Source organism: Diorhabda carinulata, chromosome 4, assembly GCF_026250575.1.
Source record: "Diorhabda carinulata isolate Delta chromosome 4, icDioCari1.1, whole genome shotgun sequence".
NCBI lineage: Eukaryota > Metazoa > Arthropoda > Insecta > Coleoptera > Chrysomelidae > Diorhabda > Diorhabda carinulata.
In genome coordinates this window covers 30,026,671-30,049,330 of record NC_079463.1, presented here as the reverse complement: position 1 = coordinate 30,049,330, position 22,660 = coordinate 30,026,671, and the positions used below count along the sequence as shown (strand labels likewise).

Here is a 22,660-nt window from a genome sequence, read left to right as displayed (position 1 = left end):
TACAATAGAAGGAGTTTAATAGAATGAATTATAAGAAACACATTTTACACATTGTTTATATCTTGTTTCAATATTAGTACACGAAGAATCTAGTATCGCTATGATTATGCTATTACATGAATGTTTTGGAAACATCTTATTTACTTGAGTGGATAAAACGCTTTCTAAAAAATTTAATAGTCAAAACAACGAAGTGCATGCTAACTTTTATTTATATAGATACATTTTTTCAAGAAAAGCATTTGATACATTGATTTGGATTAATTCGTTTTACAACCAGCAACGTTTCGATGATTGCACATAGTATTAAGTGTGTCGAACACAAGCCCATCCGGACATTCACGTAAAATTGGTTGACCAGTAGGAGTACATTGCCAGTATTTAGTACAATCGGAAGTACTAGGGAAGTACTCTTGTCTTCCTGTACATTTCGGAGCTGAAAAATAATTTTATCATCATCAATTATAGTAATAGTATATTCTACAACGAGAATATAATAATGGCTATTATTCACGAGGGACAATTACGACAAGAGCTGTAGGCACGTGATGTAATCATCCAAGTTAATGTACTTTCTAATAAAATTAATCGTGAACTTAGTGCAGATAATCATATTTAATACTACGGTATTTAATAACGTTTGTTACATATTATTATATTCTGCTCTGTCGACTGGAGAATATTTTGGCGATTTCATGTTGTTTTCCATAGAATCATCCAGATAGCTTTCTGCTATCGATCTATGAAGATATTACTGCTTTTCCAACCTCCGAGCAGTTATATCTTCACCTACATCAGCAATCCACATCTGCATCAAACAACAATCATGTTTGCTGTTGTAAAGGCGTGTGACATACTGACGTAAGAGATTATGGACCATTTTTATTTTTTTCGACACTTCGTTTTCTATATAGCATATTCCCTCTGTTTATTCAGAAATTCTTTATGAATATATTTGGAGGTTAGTGTTTTAAACTCAAGTATCGACGCTCGACGGATCCATTTTGATACTGAGATGTGACTACATCGACTTGTGGCTTTTATTTTAAGTCATTTTTAACAGATTTGTCAGTTTTTAACGTGTGGTTTCAATGACGCCACCCTTGTAGAATGTCACGACGACAGATCTAGCACTGTTCTTTCCGTCTTGAGCCTATTTTTAATTCTAATATATAAAGTGTTAACGTACGTTGTTTCAGTATTATTTAAAAATGATTTTATCATTGAAAATTCTAAGATTATTACATTATTTTGAGAGATTTTTCTTATTATTATATATTTATAATTCTTACCCTCCTCCTCGCTTCTTACGGCAAGCACAAAGAGACTTAGAAGGAAAATAAATTTGAGATCGAAACTCATATTTTCGGATTTAGATGTCTTAACACAAACAAATAATCGAATTACTAGCACTGGTCTCAATCGCAGGTATTTATATGAATTTTGATAATATGACTTAATGTAATAAGCAGATAAAAGAATTAACGAATTTAGATACATCTCAAGTACTTTGAAAAAAAACAGGATGCTCTGCTACTTTAAAATCCACTTAATACTATTATTAGTTTAATTAGATATTATTATATATGATGTATCGTTTTGGAACTGGAACGAGTCATTCAAGAAGCTAGAATTGTCAATACTCATGTTTCAATACGAATTAATATGCATGTCCTAGATTGTAGATTGTTTGGAGAGTCGCTTTGGCTTTCTAGCCATTCTGCATCTAAACCAAAAGAATTATCTACACAAGAGTCTACATTTTATTGTTCTGTTTCCAAAATACATAGACTTTTTTTTCCTCTGCCATACCTATCGTCTTCAGGGGGTATTTGAAGAGGCAGTGACATGTCGACAAGTTTCTCAGACTTTTGGTCTGATATGTTTTTGAATCTTTTGGATTTTCTCAGACCTGGAATTTGATTGTTCTGCTATCCATCCAGTTTGTTATCGATGTGCCATCTCGTATACTTGTGTTTGCCTGGTATACCTTGATGGCATCGTAGCCATATTAGAATTATTTCTATTGCCTAGTGCTTTTAGAGTTTTTCTGGAAATTCTCTCAGTTTCTCAGTTTATACTTTTTAGATAGTAAAACTAGCTACTTTCTTATTTTCAATTTGTAAATCTTCTTGATTTTCCTTGTACATATGGTAACGACTTTCCCCATAAGTCGTAAAGGACATAAATCGTTATCCAAATATTTCACTAAACTAAAATCTACTAATTGTGACGCTGTCAACAAAGGACACACATCTCTGTATTTAGAAAAAAGACTAAGAGATCATCAATATGATGGCTGAACAATCAAATTCCAGGTCTGACACAATTCAAAAGATTCATAAACATATCAGATAAAAAGTCTGAATAACTTGTCGAGATGTCTTGAAACAACATCAAACTGGTGGTAGGTCGTCTGACATGTCACTGCCTCTTCAAATACCCCCTGAAGACGATAGGTATGGCAGAGGAAAAAAAAGTCTATGTATTTTGGAAACAGAACAATAAAATGTAGACTCTTGTGTAGATAATTCTTTTGGTTTAGATGCAGAATGGCTAGAAAGCCAAAACGACTCTCCAATCAATCTACAATCTAGGACATGCATATTAATTCGTATTGAAACATGAGTATTGACAATTCCAGCTTCTCGGATGACTCGTTCCAGTTCCAAAACGATACATCATATATAATAATATCTAATTAAACTAATCATAATATAATAAGGGGATTTCAAAGTAGCAGAGCATCCTGTTTTTTTTTCAAAGTACTTGAGATGTATCTAAATTCGTTAATTCTTTTATCTTTTATCTATTTCATATAAATATCTGCCATTGAGACCAGTGCTAGCAATTCGATTATTCGTTTGTGTTAAGACATCAATTTTCTAAATCCGAAAATATGGGTTTCGATCTCAAATTTATTTTCCTTCTAAGTCTCTTTGTGCTTGCCGTAAGAAGCGAGGAGGAGGGTAAGAATTATAAATATATAATAGAAACGAAAATTTCTCGAAATATTCAGTTGTATCAATTGCACTTGCAGTATTTTTCAATAATACTAAATCTATGTACATCTATGTATATTGAAACATGGATGTGTCGGGCGTTGATCCTTGAGTTTAAAGAATTAAACTCCAAATAAATTCCCAAAGAATTTTTGGATACATAGGGGGAATATGCGGTACTATATCAATATGCTATATCGAAAACGTTAAAGAAAGTTCATAATCCCAAAGGTTTTCTCTTGCGTCATTATGATGCACCCAGATGTAGGTGAAAACACTTCTGCATATACACTGTAGACACCCCTATTTGTTATGTAAATAAATGTTTTTATTATAAAGGAAATATATAATTAATTATTAGAATAGAATGGGTAAAAGTGGAACGTTTACGAACGGTTCAATTATTCTTTCAGAGGGGGATTCTTTTTATGGATATTTATATTAAAAGTAAAATCTTCTTTATGTGTATAATGGCTATTATTATATTCTCGTTGTAGAATATACTATTACTGTCATTGATGATGATAAAATTATTTTTCAGCTCCGAAATGTACAGGAAGACAAGAGTACTTCCCTAGTACTTCCGATTGTACTAAATACTGGCAATGTACTCCTACTGGTCAACCAATTTTACGTGAATGTCCGGATGGGCTTGTGTTCGACACACTTAATACTATGTGCAATCATCGAAACGTTGCTGGTTGTAAAACGAATTAATCCAAATCAATGTATCAAATGCTTTTTTTGAAAAAAATGTATCTATATAAATAAAAGTTAGCATGCACTTCGTTGTTTTAACTATCCAATTTTTCAGAAAGCGTATGCACAGTAGACCATAGATAGTTCTACCTTAAACAGGAGACTGTTTCTTTTAAAACGTTTATGTCTATGATAAATAGTATCAAATTGGCAAAAATGACACGGAAGTGAATTATTTTATGTTGGTAGTACAATGGGGCCACATTGTCATATACTAATAAATATTTGGAACATGTTATAAGATGTTTCTCCTCATAAACAGAATAATAAGTTGAAATGTATGCAATTAGCATTTCAATATGTGTTTAGTTTTTAGTTATATTTTAGTATTTAGTTTAAATGATCACAATCAATTTTAACGCCAGTGATTGCGGATAATAAGCCAGGACACCATTTGTTCATAATTTCTGTTCCAAACTTGAAATACAATTCATAAAAATTCCTCACAACATTTTTCTTACACTCTACAGAATAAAGTAAATTTTATATTTCTTTATATTTTTATTTAGTACTTAAGTACATAATAAATATAAAATAAGAGATTTACATACACACTACTCTTCTAACATAAACAATTATTTATTTTAATTTTATTTTATGAATAATAAGAAACACATTTAACAAAATCTAATCTTGTAATTTGATTTGATCGAAATCTATGAACAAAATCTACTAAAAAATTTAATTTATTTTTAACTTTTGCATCTTTAATTCTTGCTGGAACATGTAAGCTCTGTATTTTGATATAAGTATCAATCTGAAATTCTTTCAATTTTTCTATAAAAACGTATTAGCAGGGTTCTAGGAATAAAGTGAAGAATTAAATCTAGAGTGAAATGACTCACATGCATTAGTTGTGTGAAATATTGATGGACTTCCATCTGACCACATAGTAGGAGGGAATTGTGAATCTTTATCTATATAAACATCTAATGAGTAATGGGCGCATTTGTCCAAAGTTGCATTTACTGGTTTATAACACATTGAGTCAAACACAAAACAATCTTCCACTTCTTCGAGATTTAGATATGTTAATCCAAATGTATGCTTTATCCACCTTCCAATTTCGGAATCTTTATTATTGAATTTCGAAGTCAAACCGAGAGCTTGTATTTTTCTAATCCAAGCTTGGTGTAAATGAAATCTACAACCAATTATTTTTATATTTAGCCATGTAAAATATAGAGCGTTATGTATGGCTTTTTTGAAATCCACATACACCTCGCTTGGTTTGATAATCACATTAAATTGATTGAACATCTTAGATCTTAATAAAGAAAATAAATTGATATATGTATCAGTAGATTTCGAAGGTAGTAAACAATACGCAAGTGGAACATAATGACCGTTTTTAAACCCGTGTATGGTAAACATTTGTAAAAAATATTTTGCGGAATAAGAAAATGTACCGTCCATGTAAAAAATGTTCATATCACACATTACACGAATGTTTCTGTCACAAGAAAATACAATAATATATTCAGGACTGTTAATGTAGAAAAAGCATTCAACTTTTCCTGTTTTAGGATTCAATTTTTCCTCTGCACTATGCACTTTCGTTATATTTTTAGGTAGTGGTCTTGGTATCAACTTGCGCCTATAATTATAAATATTTCTTTGTACATATTCTACATCGGTCGTGGCAAATTGGAACTCAATTCCCTGCGAATAATCTTCGATGGTTTTTCGGATATATCATCATCCTCTGCCTTGCGTTTACAAGAATTTGAAAGTATTGTCCTATTTAATTTCTTCTCGTCTGCTTCATTGTTGTGATTTAAATTTTTTCTAAAAAATTGTAAATTCAGGACCAACAGTAAATACGTTGGCAGAACATTTTACATTCTTTTTCACTCACCTCCAATACAATTCTCCACTTTTCAAAACTTTATCGTTAAAAAACGCAAAATTTTCTAAGATTAGAAGAGTTTTACCACGCGAACTTTTCACTATTTGAGCCATTTCAATAATGTAAAGTACCTATACGACACAACAACTGAATCTGATCTTACGTAAAACAACTGGTCATCCCTCTATCTACTGGGTATTTCCAAAATATGTTAAGTACCTACTTAAAAATCTATCAACTTTCCCTCTATTGGGTTATTTTATGACTCGACCTACCTGCACTTCTTAGCGCCGAAAATACATGTAGGATTATCTACCCTTCTTGGTCAGACAGGTAAAGAAGGATGGTTAGCGACCAAATTACACCCGCCGCTTATAACACGTTCCAAATATTTATTAGTATATGACAATGCGGCCCCATTGTACTACCAACATAAAATAATTCACTTCCGTGTCATTTTTGCCAATTTGATATTATTTATCATAGACATAAACGTTTTAAAAGAACCAGCCTCCTGTCTAAGGTAGAACTATCTATGTTCCACTGTGCATTGACTTGTGACAAGGAATAAAAGGAATATATTACAAGGAATTATGAGGAACACTTTTAAAATTTGACACAGATAACTTTCTTTATATCTTGTTCTAATAATATTAGTATACGAATAGTCTAGTATCGCTATAATTATGCTATTACATGAATGTTTTGGAAACATCTTATTTACTTGAGTGGATAAAACGCTTTCTAAAAAATTAAATAGTTAAAACAACGTAGTGCATGCTAACTTTTATTTATATAGATACATTTTTTTCAAAAAAAGCATTTGATACATTGATTTGGATTAATTCGTTTTACAACCAGCAACGTTTCGATGATTGCACATAGTATTAAGTGTGTCGAACACAAGCCCATCCGGACATTCACGTAAAATTGGTTGACCAGTAGGAGTACATTGCCAGTATTTAGTACAATCGGAAGTACTAGGGAAGTACTCTTGTCTTCCTGTACATTTCGGAGCTGAAAAATAATTTTATCATCATCAATGACAGTAATAGTATATTCTACAACGAGAATATAATAATAGCCATTATACACATAAAGAAGATTTTACTTTTAATATAAATATCCATAAAAAGAATCCCCCTCTGAAAGAATAATTGAACCGTTCGTAAACGTTCCACTTTTACCCATTCTATTCTAATAATTAATTATATATTTCCTTTATAATAAAAACATTTATTTACATAACAAATAGGGGTGTCTACAGTGTATATGCAGAAGTGTTTTCACCTACATCTGGGTGCATCATAATGACGCAAGAGAAAACCTTTGGGATTATGAACTTTCTTTAACGTTTTCGATATAGCATATTGATATAGTACCGCATATTCCCCCTATGTATCCAAAAATTCTTTGGGAATTTATTTGGAGTTTAATTCTTTAAACTCAAGGATCAACGCCCGACACATCCATGTTTCAATATACATAGATGTACATAGATTTAGTATTATTGAAAAATACTGCAAGTGCAATTGATACAACTGAATATTTCGAGAAATTTTCGTTTCTATTATATATTTATAATTCTTACCCTCCTCCTCGCTTCTTACGGCAAGCACAAAGAGACTTAGAAGGAAAATAAATTTGAGATCGAAACCCATATTTTCGGATTTAGAAAATTGATGTCTTAACACAAACGAATAATCGAATTGCTAGCACTGGTCTCAATGGCAGATATTTATATGAAATAGATAAAAGATAAAAGAATTAACGAATTTAGATACATCTCAAGTACTTTGAAAAAAAAACAGGATGCTCTGCTACTTTGAAATCCCCTTATTATATTATGATTAGTTTAATTAGATATTATTATATATGATGTATCGTTTTGGAACTGGAACGAGTCATCCGAGAAGCTGGAATTGTCAATACTCATGTTTCAATACGAATTAATATGCATGTCCTAGATTGTAGATTGATTGGAGAGTCGTTTTGGCTTTCTAGCCATTCTGCATCTAAACCAAAAAGATTATCTACACAAAAGTCTACATTTTATTGTTCTGTTTCCAAAATACATAGACTTTTTTTTCCTCTACTATACATATCGTCTTCAGGGGGTATTTGAAGAGGCAGTGACATGTCAGACGACCTACCACCAGTTTGATGTTGTTTCAAGACATCTCGACAAGTTATTCAGACTTTTTATCTGATATGTTTATGAATCTTTTGAATTGTGTCAGACCTGGAATTTGATTGTTCAGCCATCATATTGATGATCTCTTAGTCTTTTTTCTAAATACAGAGATGTGTGTCCTTTGTTGACAGCGTCACAATTAGTAGATTTTAGTTTAGTGAAATATTTGGATAACGATTTATGTCCTTTACGACTTATGGGGAAAGTCGTTACCATATGTACAAGGAAAATCAAGAAGATTTACAAATTGAAAATAAGAAAGTAGCTAGTTGTACTATCTAAAAAGTATAAACTGAGAAACTGAGAGAATTTCCAGAAAAACTCTAAAAGCACTAGGCAATAGAAATAATTCTAATATGGCTACGATGCCATCAAGGTATACCAGGCAAACACAAGTATACGAGATGGCACATCGATAACAAACTGGATGGATAGCAGAACAATCAAATTCCAGGTCTGAGAAAATCCAAAAGATTCAAAAACATATCAGACCAAAAGTCTGAGAAACTTTGAGAAACTTGTCGACATGTCACTGCCTCTTCAAATACCCCCTGAAGACGATAGGTATGGCAGAGGAAACAAAAGTCTATGTATTTTGGAAACAGAACAATAAAATGTAGACTCTTGTGTAGATAATTCTTTTGGTTTAGATGCAGAATGGCTAGAAAGCCAAAGCGACTCTCCAAACAATCTACAATCTAGGACATGCATATTAATTCGTATTGAAACATGAGTATTGACAATTCTAGCTTCTTGAATGACTCGTTCCAGTTCCAAAACGATACATCATATATAATAATATCTAATTAAACTAATAATAGTATTAAGTGGATTTTAAAGTAGCAGAGCATCCTGTTTTTTTTTCAAAGTACTTGAGATGTATCTAAATTCGTTAATTCTTTTATCTGCTTATTACATTAAGTCATATTATCAAAATTCATATAAATACCTGCGATTGAGACCAGTGCTAGTAATTCGATTATTTGTTTGTGTTAAGACATCAATTTTCTAAATCCGAAAATATGGGTTTCGATCTCAAATTTATTTTCCTTCTAAGTCTCTTTGTGCTTGCCGTAAGAAGCGAGGAGGAAGGTAAGAATTATAAATATATAATAATAAGAAAAATCTCTCAAAATAATATAATAATCTTAGAATTTTCAATGATAAAATAATTTTTAAATAATACTGAAACAACGTACGTTAACACTTTATATATTAGAATTAAAAATAGGCTCAAGACGGAAAGAACAGTGCTAGATCTGTCGTCGTGACATTCTATAAGGGTGGCGTTAAAAACTGATAAATATGTTAAAACCTAATTACAATAAAAGCCCCAAGTCGATGTAGTCACATCTCAGTATCAAAATGAATCCGTCGAGCGTCGATACTTGAGTTTAAAAAACTAACCTCCAAATATATTCATAATTTCTGGATAAACAGAGAGAATAATATGCTAAATAGAAAACGAAGTGTTGAAAAAAAGTAAAAATGGTCCATAATCTCTTACGTCAGTATGTCACATGATTGCCATTACAACAGCAAACATGATTGTTGTTTGATGCAGATGTGGATTGTTGATGTAGGTGAAGATATTACTGCTCGGAAGCAGTTGGAAGATGCAGTAATATCTTCATAGATCGATAGCAGAAAGCTATCTGGATGATTCTATGAAAAACAACATGAAATCGCCAAAATATTCTCCAGTCGACAGAGCAGAATATAATAATATGTAACAAACGTTATTAAATACCGTAGTATTAAATATGATTATCTGCACTAAGTTCACGATTAATTTTATTAGAAAGTACATTAACTTGAATGATTACAGCACGTGCCTGCAGCTCCTGTCGTAACTGTTATCCTCGTGAATAATAACAATTATTATATTCTTGTTGCAGAATATACTATTACTGTCATTGATGATGATAAAATTATTTTTCAGCTCCGAAATGTACAGGAAGACAAGAGTACTTCCCTAGTACTTCCGATTGTACTAAATACTGGGAATGTACTGCTACTGGTCAACCAATTTTACGTGAATGTCCGGATGGCCTTGTGTTCGACGCACTTAATAATATGTGCAATTATAAAAGCGTTGCCGGTTGTAAAACGAATTAATCCAAATTAATGTATCAAATGCTTTTTTTGAAAAAATGTATCTATATAAATAAAAGTTAGCATGCACTTCGTTGTTTTAACTATTTAATTGCTTATGTTTGATTAAATATTTTCAAGTTAATTTCATTTGTTATAAATAATTTAGAGATATATAAAAATTCTGACTTGCCATAAGGATAGAGGACGGTCCATTTTTTTCACAATTTGAGGTTAGATTAATTTTGAATTGTAAGCACCTAGTAAAAAACATCAACAAAACTGCTCGTTTTCAGGAATAAGAATGAATGTATTGAGAGCATTAAAAAGCATTTAAAATATACTAATGCAGGTGTAGACTGATGACGAGTTTGTGGAAGCTAAAACAATGGAGGTTCTCAAACTATTGTTGGATGCACTGAGTCAGTCATTCTTTTCTTTATGTTGTTATGGTTGCCACAATTATTTTTATGGCCTTACTCGAGGAAAAAAAACATATTTTATAACTTCCGGGGAAATTTAGCATACAGATTTCCCAAACTTATAATTGACCAGCCGATATTTTTATTATTGGATTAATCATTCAAGAGTAAAATAATACATTTTTATAATAATAAATTATATAACATTATATATAATAAAATCATGTGTAACGATAATTTACATTTAAAATTGAACTTCAACATTAAATAACTTTGAAAGGAGTGAATTTAATTAAAAATGTTAAGATACCCTTTATGTAGAATATTAGATTTCCTTTGAAAATAAGTATTTTGAACTGTCAAAATATTGATATTTCTCATAGTTATAAAAATCCAAAATCGAAACGCGAAATTGGAAATATAAATCAATGTTACACGATTACAAGGAATCGACTTGTTTTATACAAATTTACTAAGAAAGCTTATTTTCAGTTAAGACTTTCACGATAAATCGCGATCATCATCAAGTTAAAGTTTCAACTGCATTAAACGAGAATGTTATTGCATACGTAAACCCTTATTTTGAGAGGAAAGAAAGGCGACAACTATCATATGAAAGGTTTAAAAAGGTGGAAGCATCGCTGGAATAGATATATAGAGTTAGAAAAATAAAAATCATTATAAAAACTAATCGGGCAACCCTGGTACTATTTGAGATGTATATCTGATAAAAATCTCTTTACTGCAAGTAAAACCTAGAAAGGTTAGGAAATAGGAAAGAGTCGCTGGGGGAAATATGTGGTGAATACGGTGGATAGCCAAAAAATTGTAATTCAAACCGTGAAAAGCACGGCGAAGGCTCGGTGATGGTTTGGGGATGTTTTGGAGGAGGGGCGACTGGAGACCTGGTAAAAATTGAAGTAATTTTAAAGACAGAAGTACTGAAAGTAATGATTTGACCGGCTTAGTCAACCAACTTCAACCCGATTAAGTAGTGAGACAAATTGGACATAACAGTGTATATATCACGCAAACTATTGAGTGGGTAAAATCTTTTGACCGATAGTGTAGTTAAGTCAAATAAAGGGTTATAAATATTAGAAACTTTCATAGAATTTCATCGTTTTCTTCGAGTTTCTCACCAAAAATATCAATATAATCGGTAATAGGAGGTATTATCAATGAAGCTTACATTTTGTTACAAAAATGTCTAATCCAGCTCTTTGCGCTAGGCTCCAGCAATTTGAATAACAAAGGTTTACATTTCGAGCTTGTGGAAGATTTTTAATGATCCATGATTCTCGGTCATTGATAACCACTTGAATGAGATATCTATTTCCATTACACTGTGTATTTGATCCATTGGTTTGTCACTGCTTTCCAGATGTATCAATTCTAGAATTCTTAAGTAAACTAGATTCGATTTTTCTGTCTTCTGTGGTTTGTTCAGTTTTTGATCACCAAATTAGCAATGCGTATGTGATCATGGGGTTAGTGACTGTTTGGTATAACCTCTATACCATCATAGACTCAAGTCTTGCAAAAATCTTGCAATTAATCCATATAAATGCAGTGGCTTTTGAAATTACCTTCGTCTAGATTATTTTTCCGAGTAAAGGTTATATCAAGGATGACCCCCAAATATTTTACATCAGAGAAAAGTATCAGTTAAGTTTCATTAAGTATAAGAGCGCGTATATTTGCCTCTCTTCTCATCGTAAATGGAACTAGTGTGGTTTTGTTGAGGTTTATTGAGAGTTGCTCTTCATTGACCCAGTTCTTAGTTGTGTTTGTCTTCATGTTTGCCACTTACTACCATTACCACCCCTCCGCGTATCCTAGGACTATGAATCCAGTGCTCCTGTAGTCTAGTAAGAATATTTTCCACTACCATGACCGCATAAAGAGTAATAGGACTCCGCCTTGAGGACAACGTTTCATTGTAGTAATAGTGGAAGTGTTGCAGAAGCTGCCTAACGGACTAATAGTAACGCCTTGACTGTGTTCGCAAATTTCTTCATTAATGCGAGGGGAAAGGCAACAAGGCTGGTTCGCCGCTACCAAAGAAATTTGATCAAACGCAGTCGGCAGAACTATGAGGTACTCTTCGTCAATTTCATGCAACTTGAAATGACAATAAAGGTAGTGCTTCTTAACGACAACTTTTGATCTCACGTTACTTGTAAAATATAGGAATGTCTGAAGCATTTTGGTTGGGCTGTTATGCCCCATCCCACGTACAAAGCGGACTTAGCCCCCAGCGATTATCAGCGTTTTCCAACTCAAAGAATACTTAGATGGCATACCTTTTAACACCAACGATTGAGTAAATGACACACGCTTCCTCAACCAATTACCAAGAAAATATTGAATCGTATATAGTTGTAAAAGATCATTTTTAGGTTAGTCAATTTTGGAAGATTTGGCTTGAGTAGCAGTTTATGTAACTGTGGGTGAAATTAAATAAAATTAACTGCATTTCGACCGTCCATTTGATTTATTGATTATCAATGTTTGATGGCATTAATAGAAATATTCAGTATTTTGGCAGCCCCATACATAATATTTGTTTAACATATTTGTCATCGTTATTTTGAGAATAACGCAAGGTTATTTGGACTCATCTCTCATTTCATCGCATCACGTTAGATAAAGAAAAGAAAAATTTACTTGATACCTACTGAGAATTACATTGCTTTGTTGTACAACGGATAACAGATCATAAATAATTAACTTTATGTTTATCTGTAAATCCATTTATTTTGCATTTAATCCGACATTTTAATTCAATAAATTTATTAGTACTGAGAAAGTTTTCCTAAACACAATAAAAACAATTCAATAGAAATGGAAAAAAATATAAAAAACTTTACCTGGTAACTGAGAGATAAAAGTTATGAAAAATTAAACACAACTGGATGTAAAAATAGAGCCGACTGAATCATCGATCAAGTGTACGATTAAGAGTGATTAAAAATTAAATTTCCATATTTTGTTCCTCAAAGAATCATCCTTAACCCTGGAGTACTAAACCTCAATTTAGGTACCTTATTACTAAACCTTCGCCATTGTGACTAACAGTATCTAAAAATCAATTAAGAGAGTTGTAAAGGAAACAACAAGAACATTTTTATTGATGGGATATTAAAAACATGCACATTTTGTGCGGAATATTACAAATGCTTTCACGGACTGTTACATAAAAAATTCAAATAAAAATGGCTTAGAGAACACAAAAATTATATAAAAGTCAATATCTTTTTCAATTCACATTTACCACTTTTCTTAGAAACAATTTTTACACAATATCCTTCGATCGCCTCATATTGCATATAAGGAACAAGACGTTTTTGTCATTTTTCGGAGTTTGTAGTCGCATTTAAAGCATATGCGTCGTTTTTTCTCTTGTGTTTCTGCTGCAGGTGCTACCCGAGGTGTTACCGAACTTGTAGGTACAATTGCTGCGTCGATCCTATCCTTGACACTTCGGTGTTGTCCAGGTAGATTCCTTCTTTTTCTCAACCAAGCGTCAGTCAATTTGTCCGACAATTTACACATGTAATCAATTCTTGTCAATGGCAAACAAAGAACTACTTCCATAAATGAATCGATAAAAGACACTCCAGGATGTCGTCACTGTATCCAGTTTGAGGGGTAGGGCCTTGTTATGTGGACAACATCAATCCAGATCTCACTAAGCTAGACGTCATTTCTTTCCGTTTTTACCATTTAATTCTTCGAGACCTGGTTGAAGCATACATTTACTTGAATCTCTCTTTTGTACTTCCGAGCAGATCTTATCTTTATCGAGTGATGTTCTTGGAAACTTTCGCTTTCTCTTCTTTCCACAATCTTGTTTTGTTTTCCTCTCCGATTTCAATTTCCTCGATCGGTTCAGCGACTTCTTGAGATTCAAACCAAAATTACGAAAACATTTATTTAGTTTTATTTAGACTTACCTAGTTTAAATCTTCAGAGTCCTTGCTCCTACTTGGTTCAAATTGTACTAAACTGGGGAAAGCACTGCTATAGCCTGAATTTCCTAACCTTACCCACAAAGGTTATACCATAAATTGTTCGGCACAGGTAGTCGAACCGACGAAGATTTAGTATCTATCCCAGAGTTAAAACAATAGATGTGAAATTTTGAAATAATCCTCTCCGATAGTCTGTTAACATGCTTTATAATTTTCTAAAGTTTCTTTACTACCATTGGCCCCCAAAGTTTCAAACTTCACTTCTGAAATTTTGCTGGATCCTGTAAATTACATTACAACCAATTTCCAAACAGCGAAAAAAGTGACAATTAGATCTATATATGGAACTTGTGTTGTGCCCGTTTTATATATGGAACGCCTCAATTATTTAAAATAAATCACCCTGTATATTTTTCGCTTTTCGAAATCCTTAAGAAATGCCATAAATTCGAAGTTATATCTACATTTGCGTTATCTCCGCCGAAGTTAAAATAATACATTTAGGTGGCTATGACTGCTACAATAACAGATTTGCCTTTTGGATAAATTATTATTGTTGAAGTTCATTGAAAGTCCCAATGGATCGTTTATATCTGAAAAAGAACGAATTGGAATATGGTGATAGGCGTAGAAGTCAACAAGAAACGTGGAAAATCTTTAATAATTTATATCCTAACCGAAATCACATAGCAAGATCTACTGTAAGTAAATTAGTAAAAAGTTTAACGAAACTGGTTCAGGAAAAGATTTATCCAAATCAGGGCGTAGAAAAACTACATCAACTGAAATCAAATCTGTAGATGTTTATGTCTTTTTAGAACACTAGTTAAATATCCAGGGAACTTGATATTTCGCAAACATCCGTAATGAAAATTTTACGTAATAATACATTGAGAATATTGATGGACGTGAAGAGTTTGCAGATCCAATGATGGAAAAATGTTACAATCAAAACGATCCAAATATTTTAAGTAATGTTACGTTTTGCGATGAGGCCGCTTTTTGTATTTGTATTAATGGGTTTCATTGAGGTTAACTTATCCGGGGTTTTATATTTCTTGGAAAATAGTATTATAACTAAACTGGCTCGAATTTCACCAAATCCAAGTAAGTATTTTCAATTACATTAAAAAAACTTCATTATTAGAAATTTTCAGACAATATCAATATCCATCATACCCCTCCCCCCAAATCCTGATTAATTAACTTGGTTTTTTGTTTCAAAGTCGATGAGGACTTAAAGTTTAAAGTAGAAATTGCGTAAAATTCGTCATTATGCTGTCAAAAACAACGTAATTAACTTAATATTTTGTGGGTAAAAGGCTTAAAATGCCATGTCTTTAGGGGAGGACTCGTACTAATAGATCCGTCCTTGATTTGGCTACAACAAGATGGTGACCCACCTCATTATGCGTGTGGTGAGGCAATACCTAAATAAGATGTTTCCCAGAAGATGGATTGGAAGGTGTGGTTTTATCGAATGGCCCCAGCGATTACCGGACATGAATCCTTTAGACTATTTCCTGTGGGGTCATTAAAAAAACATTTTGAACAAAACAAAACCTGCAAATATGCAGGAATTAAAAGATAGGATTACCACAGAGATATTGCAAAGTTTTAAAAATCGCATGGCTTCTCGTATTGACGTAAATGGACAACATTTTGAGCATCTCCTGTAATCGCCTTTACTATATGTTTTCGAAAATTCGTAATTTTTCAACTTCACAATTGTGGATCTACTTCTAACATAAAACAAACATTTAAAGATTTGTTTTCAGTTGTTGTAGGTTTTCTGAGCCATGATTTGGACTGCACCAGTTTCGTTAAACTTTTTACTAACTTACTGTCAGTAAATCTTGTTATGGAATTTGTATTAGCAAAGAAATTGTTAAAGAATATTCAAATTAAACGAGTTTAATCAATCTAAATGTACGATATTTATTATAACTTTGGTGGAGATACTGTAAATGTAGTTATAACTCCGAAATTATGGTATTCAGGTATAGAAAATATTACATGAAAAATAATCAGTATTTCTTAAGGATTTCAAAAAACACAAAATATATAGGGTGACCCATTTGAAAGAACAATGTTTCCGGAAAAAGGAAAGATCTGACAACAATGTAAATACCACCGTAATACCGGCCGTTTCCGAGATAATTGAGGCGTTCCATACATAAAACTCACTCTGTATAATTATTTTCAATCGTATACAGACAAACATTTATGTAAAAGTGTTGAAAACACAGTGGAATTAGTACGCTACGTGTAGAAGATCGAAAAATAAATGTGGTGAGTTTCAAACAGCATGTAAAGCTCCAGGAAAACTAAAATCATTTTAAAAAGGAGTCAAAGGTAAGTACATCGGTTTTTTCTATAGAAAAAAATTTCAGATAATACATAAAGAAAGCTCTTGCCACTGTTCGAGATGATAAGGATTACCCTGAAATGAGTCGAAGTACATTATGGAAACTCTTAAAATAAATAGGTTATCGTGGTATGGAGAAGAAATTACCTGAGCTCTATAAAAAACAATGAAATAACCATAGAAGAAATATATTTTATTTGGATGAAACATGGACCAACGAGGGACATACATCAAATACATTTTGGTTAGGTCGAGGACGGGATTTTTTCAATAATTCATCTACTGGTTTAAATCCACCATCAAGAACGTTGAAGGTGCTTTATTGACTTTTGAATCTACTCTACTACTTTGATATGTATCTAAATTCGTTAATTCTGTTATCTGTTTATTTAACTAAGTCATAATATTAAATTTCATATAAATTCCTACAACAATTAAGACCTATGTTAGTAATTGAATTATTTGTTTGTGCTAAGATATCGATTTTTGTATCTAAGAAAATGAATTTCGATCTTAAATTCATTTTTCTTCTAAGTCTGTTCGTGTTAACAGTAAGAAGCGAGGAGGGTGAGGATTATAAATATATAATAACAATAAAACAAAATATTCGTACTAGAATTTTTAATAAAAACACCGTAGTAAATTTTCGCTTTCCGTTATTTCAATCCATTACATTATCAATTCTTTACAGATTCTGAATGTACGACTGAAGATGCTGAGATCTACGTACCCAGTAGCGATTGTACCAAATTCTGGCAGTACTCTAACGGTGAAGCAATTTTGATGGAATGTCCAAGTGGTCTCTTATTCAACGTTGATACTATTCAGTGCGATTGGCCAGAAAATGTAGATTGTTCAAATGTTAGCAGTACTACTACACAGAGTAGTGATGATGAAGAAATTGGTAAATAATTTAATCATTATTAAATATATATCTTCTTCTTATTTCCTTAATGTAAGCAAAATGCTTGTTTTTTCTCGTATCCTCTGCCGTTTAATTATTAGAGAGATTGTCGCTCCATCTCTTGATGTGTTCCATGTAGTGAAAGTGATAGTTGACAGTTCCGTACTGCAAAACACTTTCGGGACGCTCTGGAATAGCTTCCTTAAATATGACTCTAGCCACTTCAATGTTGACAGTTGACAGGTTTCACTTGGATGATTTTTGCATAACCTTAAATTTTTAATTATTTGTTTCATCCGAAGTTTTGTCTAAATTAATGAATAACAATGCATAAAATAAAACATCAGCGATGAAAAGTTACTCGAATCCGCGCCACCTGATCTCACCGCAGAAATCTATGCGGCCGTTCTTAATTCGTTGCCGGATATATCTCGTGCAAGGTACGAAAAATAGTACGAGCTCTTTATGAAGTGGTGTCACCAGAAAAAGGCGTTCCTAATATTTTCTTTGTGTTCAATGTGTCTGGTCTGGTTTCCGCAGTATATGTTGATACAGGCCGGATGACAGCCTTGTAGATTCGATATTTAGTCTTGATTCCGATATATTTGTTTCGGAAGATTGTATCGTTCAGGTAAGCTAAGGTTCGTGCTGTTTTGGCCGCTTGATATTTTTGATATCACCGTATCCTGATGTTTCTATGCCTTGATATTTAAATTTCATCTCTTGTTGTATAATTTGATCATCTACAACCAGTTTACATATGATAGGTGGTAAAGCATTTCGTTTTTGCTCCAGATATCTTAATTTTTAAACTTTTTGCAATGGGTCAGGGTAGCTCCCTGCACAAGGTAAAAAAACAGCAACAAGCTTACAGAACCGAAACTCTGCCTCATTAAATATATCTGAAATATACAATACAGTTCATGTATTTAAATCGTCTTGATTTTAGGTCTGTTCTGTTATAAAATTAGTACTCGAAACGTCAAAATGTTTATCAATCTTTCAAAAAATATTCAAAAAAAACCCTAAAATCAAAACGATTTAAAAACATAAACATATAAAAGGTTTAAGAAATAAGAAATTATAGAAATTAATACAGTTCATACACCCGGCTATTTGTCCCGTTACGTGACTTAATATTTTTTTCTCCACGACTCTGTAATAATATATAGATATTGAATTAAAGAATTGTATCAATCTTGAAAACAATCTGTGGGGCGGACATAATCCGATTGAGTTAAATGCAGCAAAGACCCAGGCTTCTGTTTTTACAAAACACTGCAACTCAGGATTTGGTCCTGTCTGAACATAAAATATCTCTATCACCGCAAATTCGCTTGTTGGGTGTTAAGTTTGAAAGCAATATATCCTGGAATAGTCACGTGTATCCGAATTAGTTGAGGCAGTTTTACAAAAACCTGGAAACCTCTTTAAGACCAAAAACCTCTATATTCCGCAAGACCTGCTAATCCTCTACAGATTCATCCATCTTTAGAGTATTGTTAGCACATTTGGAACTTGGTTCCCAAACATACCGTGAGGATGCTCGACTCAATCGAAGAGAGCAATTCGATTTATAGGCGACCCAGAGTTGACCAGAAACTTGAACAGCTCAGAGCATAGAAGAAAGTACGATATTACCACGGCAGATACTCTTCCCATACAAAACAGTATTAGCAAGACCTACTCGACAGGCAGACGTGGCTCATCAACTCCTTTCTTCAAGTTTAAGATCAAGCATCTCCACGCGGCAAGCACAACTTATCAGACGGTTCACTTTTTATTCATTTCTGTCTTTCATTCATCATCTTTTATTAAGAATGAAACGTCTAGGCATTAAATGAATCAAAAGTGATAAATGAATTTATTAGTGTACCAATCCAGCGATGTTGGAGTTCGGCATTCGGCATCAATCACTCGCACCCGAATGAACGAAAAATGAAACGTATGAACACGAAGAGAACGTTTACTCGAGTTCGTTTGACGACATATTCGAGGAAATGAGCGAATAAAGTTCATTGTGTCTTTCAAGCGTGAATGAAAAAAAAAGAGAACATTCACTTGAGTGATCATTCATCCGATTGAACCGAAAAGTGAACCGTCTGATATCACCTTAACTACTCGAGTTAAATTGTGTTTAATTAATTATTCGAATAGGCTGAGTAAAAATTAAAAAAAAATAGAATCTGTTCAATTTTGTTTCGAAATGCGATTTTTTCATACAGTTTGTTGTACTGTCATTTATAATACTAAATTATTTTTCAGTTCCAGAATGTTCATCGGACGATTCCGAGAGTTACATCCCTAATAGTGATTGTACTAAATTTTGGCAGTGTTCTGATGGTCGAGCAATTTTACAAGAATGTCCAAGTGGTCTTTTGTTCAACAACAATACAAATTATTGCGATTGGCCAGATCTTGTCGTTTGTTAAATAATATCCATACAAATGTATTTTACGTATATCTATGTAAATCACTGTAATGAATATTTTGACTCTTTGATATTTATTTCAATAAAGATTTGAAATGTCTTAAGAACGGCGTTGCATATAAATACAACAATAAGTTGAAATTTATGCAACCAGAATGGCAATCCCGAAGTATAGATACACGTCCGAACGTCAAGGCGTAAATTTGAGCGGTCAGATTCTTTATCGGTAGAGGGCGCTACTTTTCAAGAAGTGTTCGTTTAAATCAATACGCGGAAAGTGCTCGCACGCGTTGTCACGTGTGTGACCGGCCTGAGATGTATACTGACATGAATCAGAGATATGGAGGTTATAATAAGCTTAGACGAGTACGCATCCAAATTTCAAGAGACGCCGTAGAGTCTCCATTTTGATCTTTGCATCAGTTACATCGTTGTCAAGTGTTTGACGTGAAATTATGACAAAGATGTATCAAAACGATCAGAGTTTCACAACAATTAAGTTACAATAGATATTTCTCCAAATGATAACGCTCTTTTGTCTGTTATTACAACTGATTCGATGCAATCGGTATTGTTTATTTTAAAAGATGAGACGTACGAAAGTAGCAAAACGTTGGGCTGGGTATTTTGAAGATCTGCCGAGCTTACCAGGAAAGAGACACAATCAAAGCAATGAAGAGCCACAAGTCCTCAGGTGAAGATCTTATATCTGCAAAGCTTCTTAAGTACAGAAGCGGACATCTTAAGGCAACGATCCATGGATTCATGAGGACAGTGTGGAAAAATGAATCCATGCCAGAAGAATGGAGCGCGGCACTCATCTTCCCTTTCTACAAAAAGGGTTCAAGACTAAACTGCACCAACTACAAAAGTATTTCCTACTGAACGTCCCCTATAAAGTAATGGCCAGGATACTGTATAGAAAGCTGGAGATCTACGCAGAGCGAGGTATTGGAGACTACCAATGTGGTTTCAGGAGAGGAAGGGCAACGCTGTATTCTTGAGAAGTGCTACGGATACAAGATGGAAGTACATAGACTTCCGGCAAGCTCACGACTGCGAAAAAAGAAGCAACCTTTATGAAACGCTGAGTATATTTGATGTGCCAAACTGGTGGTTATGACCCTATACAACACCAATTACAAGGTGAAGGTAGCGGGCACAACATCACGTCGATTTAACGTTAGAAGAGGTCTAAAACAAGGAGATGCTCTTTCTTGTATTCTGTTCAACCTGACCTTGAAAAGAAGGGTCCTTCCAGGCTACAGGCTACATAACTGAGAACAACGAGACTGCACTGGATTTACAGGAGAGGGTGAAAGCTGGCATATTACAGAAGATACTGAAATCGCGTCCAACTTAGCAGGCACACAAAAGAGAGGAGCTACCGTACAGTACTAAGACCAGTATGCCATGCCATGTATGCTTGGCAATGGGCAATGACTGCTAGAGACGAACTGAGACTCAGCTAGTAAAAGAGAAGAGTACTTCGGCGGATATTTGGTCCAATCCAAGACCATCTGTATTAAGATTTACGTATGGAAAGCCCAGCCTGGTAGCACAGATCAAGAGTGTGAGACTAAGATGGCTTGGACACGTCGAGGAGTCAAACTTGCATACCGGCAAAAACCGTAAGACCATGGACTACCAGGAAGACCACTCATAATATGGAAGGATGGCGTAGAAAAGGACCTAAAAGAACTAGGCCTCCGAAACTGGTGGATTAAAGTCCAGCATCGAGAATAATAAAGGACAGTTGTCCCGGAGGCCAAGATTCTTCAGAAACTGTAGCGACAATTGGAAGAAAAGACGCTTATTTTAAAAGTGTTACATATTCAAAATATCCCATTTTTTATTTAAGTTTAAAAATAACGTATAAAGAATAGATTACACTATTTTCAAATTTACCACCGAAGCTAAGATCAAAATGGCGTCGTCTTTTACTGCTAAAATGCAATGTAATGTATTTTAAGTTGCCTACGTATCTTACCTAAAAATCCGTGACGATGTCTATTTTATCAAGATAGAATATAAGCATACAAACAGAAAAAAATTCTATTCAACAAACTTCTAAGTAATATTTTATTTGAATCAAATAGTACTTTTTTAATTTTCAACTAATATTTGTTATTGTGATTGACTGGAACTATCAGAAAAACATTAAAAAGTTTGTATAATATACCAGAGGTATTAAAAATGAAGCCACGTGAAACGAAATAACAGTTGTAGTTACCATATACTCAAAGATTATATATACATATACTAGAGATACTAATCAATACATATAATGAACAGGATTATATTAATAGTTCTTTATTCGTCTTTAAAAACTACAATAAACAATTATCTGTAATTATATTGGAATTGATCAAATAAAATTATTATTTATTGCATGAGATCTAAAATAAATATTATTTATTGACGAAAATATATAGATACATTCATTAGATATCGAATTAAGTAGAAATATTGTTTTTATTTCTGTTTTCGAACTTGACTTGTTTCACATTGAGCTCTACATCCATTTCATATGTTCCAGTCCAGACACGAGTAAATTTTTAGAAGGGAGCGCCAGACACAAATGCTACATTGGTAAAAAGTTAGTGAAAGAAGCTACGAAAGTTGATTATTGTTTTAGAAGAGAATGATGCGACTGACGA

The 22,660-nt window shown here is 33.1% G+C and overlaps 2 protein-coding genes and 3 long non-coding RNA genes across 5 annotated transcripts; 3 read left to right on the top strand and 2 right to left on the bottom strand.

The window, feature by feature from the left end:
• Positions 1 to 194: 194 nt before the first annotated feature.
• On the bottom strand, positions 195 to 1,425 carry LOC130893220 (uncharacterized). The gene is made up of 2 exons (XR_009059161.1): positions 1,293 to 1,425; positions 195 to 436 (listed from the first exon to the last, which is right to left on the bottom strand). It is a non-coding gene; the product is annotated as an uncharacterized LOC130893220 (long non-coding RNA).
• Positions 1,426 to 2,846: 1,421 nt separating this feature from the next.
• Positions 2,847 to 3,786, top strand: LOC130893221 (uncharacterized). The gene is made up of 2 exons (XR_009059162.1): positions 2,847 to 2,969; positions 3,544 to 3,786. It is a non-coding gene; the product is annotated as an uncharacterized LOC130893221 (long non-coding RNA).
• Positions 3,787 to 6,384: 2,598 nt separating this feature from the next.
• LOC130893222 (uncharacterized) lies at positions 6,385 to 7,332 on the bottom strand. Its single transcript, XR_009059163.1, has 2 exons — positions 7,202 to 7,332; positions 6,385 to 6,627 (listed from the first exon to the last, which is right to left on the bottom strand). It is a non-coding gene; the product is annotated as an uncharacterized LOC130893222 (long non-coding RNA).
• A 1,446-nt stretch (positions 7,333 to 8,778) lies between these two features.
• On the top strand, positions 8,779 to 9,988 carry LOC130893219 (peritrophin-1-like). Its single transcript, XM_057799147.1, has 2 exons — positions 8,779 to 8,896; positions 9,747 to 9,988. Exons 1-2 carry the CDS (start codon positions 8,827 to 8,829, stop codon positions 9,920 to 9,922), a joined length of 246 nt encoding a protein of 81 aa, XP_057655130.1. The 5' UTR covers positions 8,779 to 8,826; the 3' UTR covers positions 9,923 to 9,988.
• Positions 9,989 to 15,313: 5,325 nt separating this feature from the next.
• On the top strand, positions 15,314 to 20,001 carry LOC130893042 (protein obstructor-E-like). The gene is made up of 3 exons (XM_057798808.1): positions 15,314 to 15,404; positions 17,357 to 17,569; positions 19,835 to 20,001. The coding sequence occupies exons 1-3, from the start codon at positions 15,314 to 15,316 to the stop codon at positions 19,999 to 20,001; spliced, it is 471 nt and encodes a 156-aa protein (XP_057654791.1).
• Positions 20,002 to 22,660: the final 2,659 nt, after the last annotated feature.

What these genes read in the sequence shown, in the direction of transcription:
- LOC130893042 (XM_057798808.1), top strand. Translation starts at nt 15,314, where the DNA reads ATGGGTTTCATTGAGGTTAACTTATCCGGGGTTTTATATTTCTTGGAA. An exon ending in TCGAATTTCACCAAATCCAA is followed by an intron (nt 15,405 to 17,356) that starts GTAAGTATTTTC and finishes AATTCTTTACAG; the next exon opens with ATTCTGAATGTACGACTGAA. An exon ending in TAGTGATGATGAAGAAATTG is followed by an intron (nt 17,570 to 19,834) that starts GTAAATAATTTA and finishes ATTATTTTTCAG; the next exon opens with TTCCAGAATGTTCATCGGAC.
- LOC130893219 (XM_057799147.1), top strand. Translation starts at nt 8,827, where the DNA reads ATGGGTTTCGATCTCAAATTTATTTTCCTTCTAAGTCTCTTTGTGCTT. An exon ending in CGTAAGAAGCGAGGAGGAAG is followed by an intron (nt 8,897 to 9,746) that starts GTAAGAATTATA and finishes ATTATTTTTCAG; the next exon opens with CTCCGAAATGTACAGGAAGA.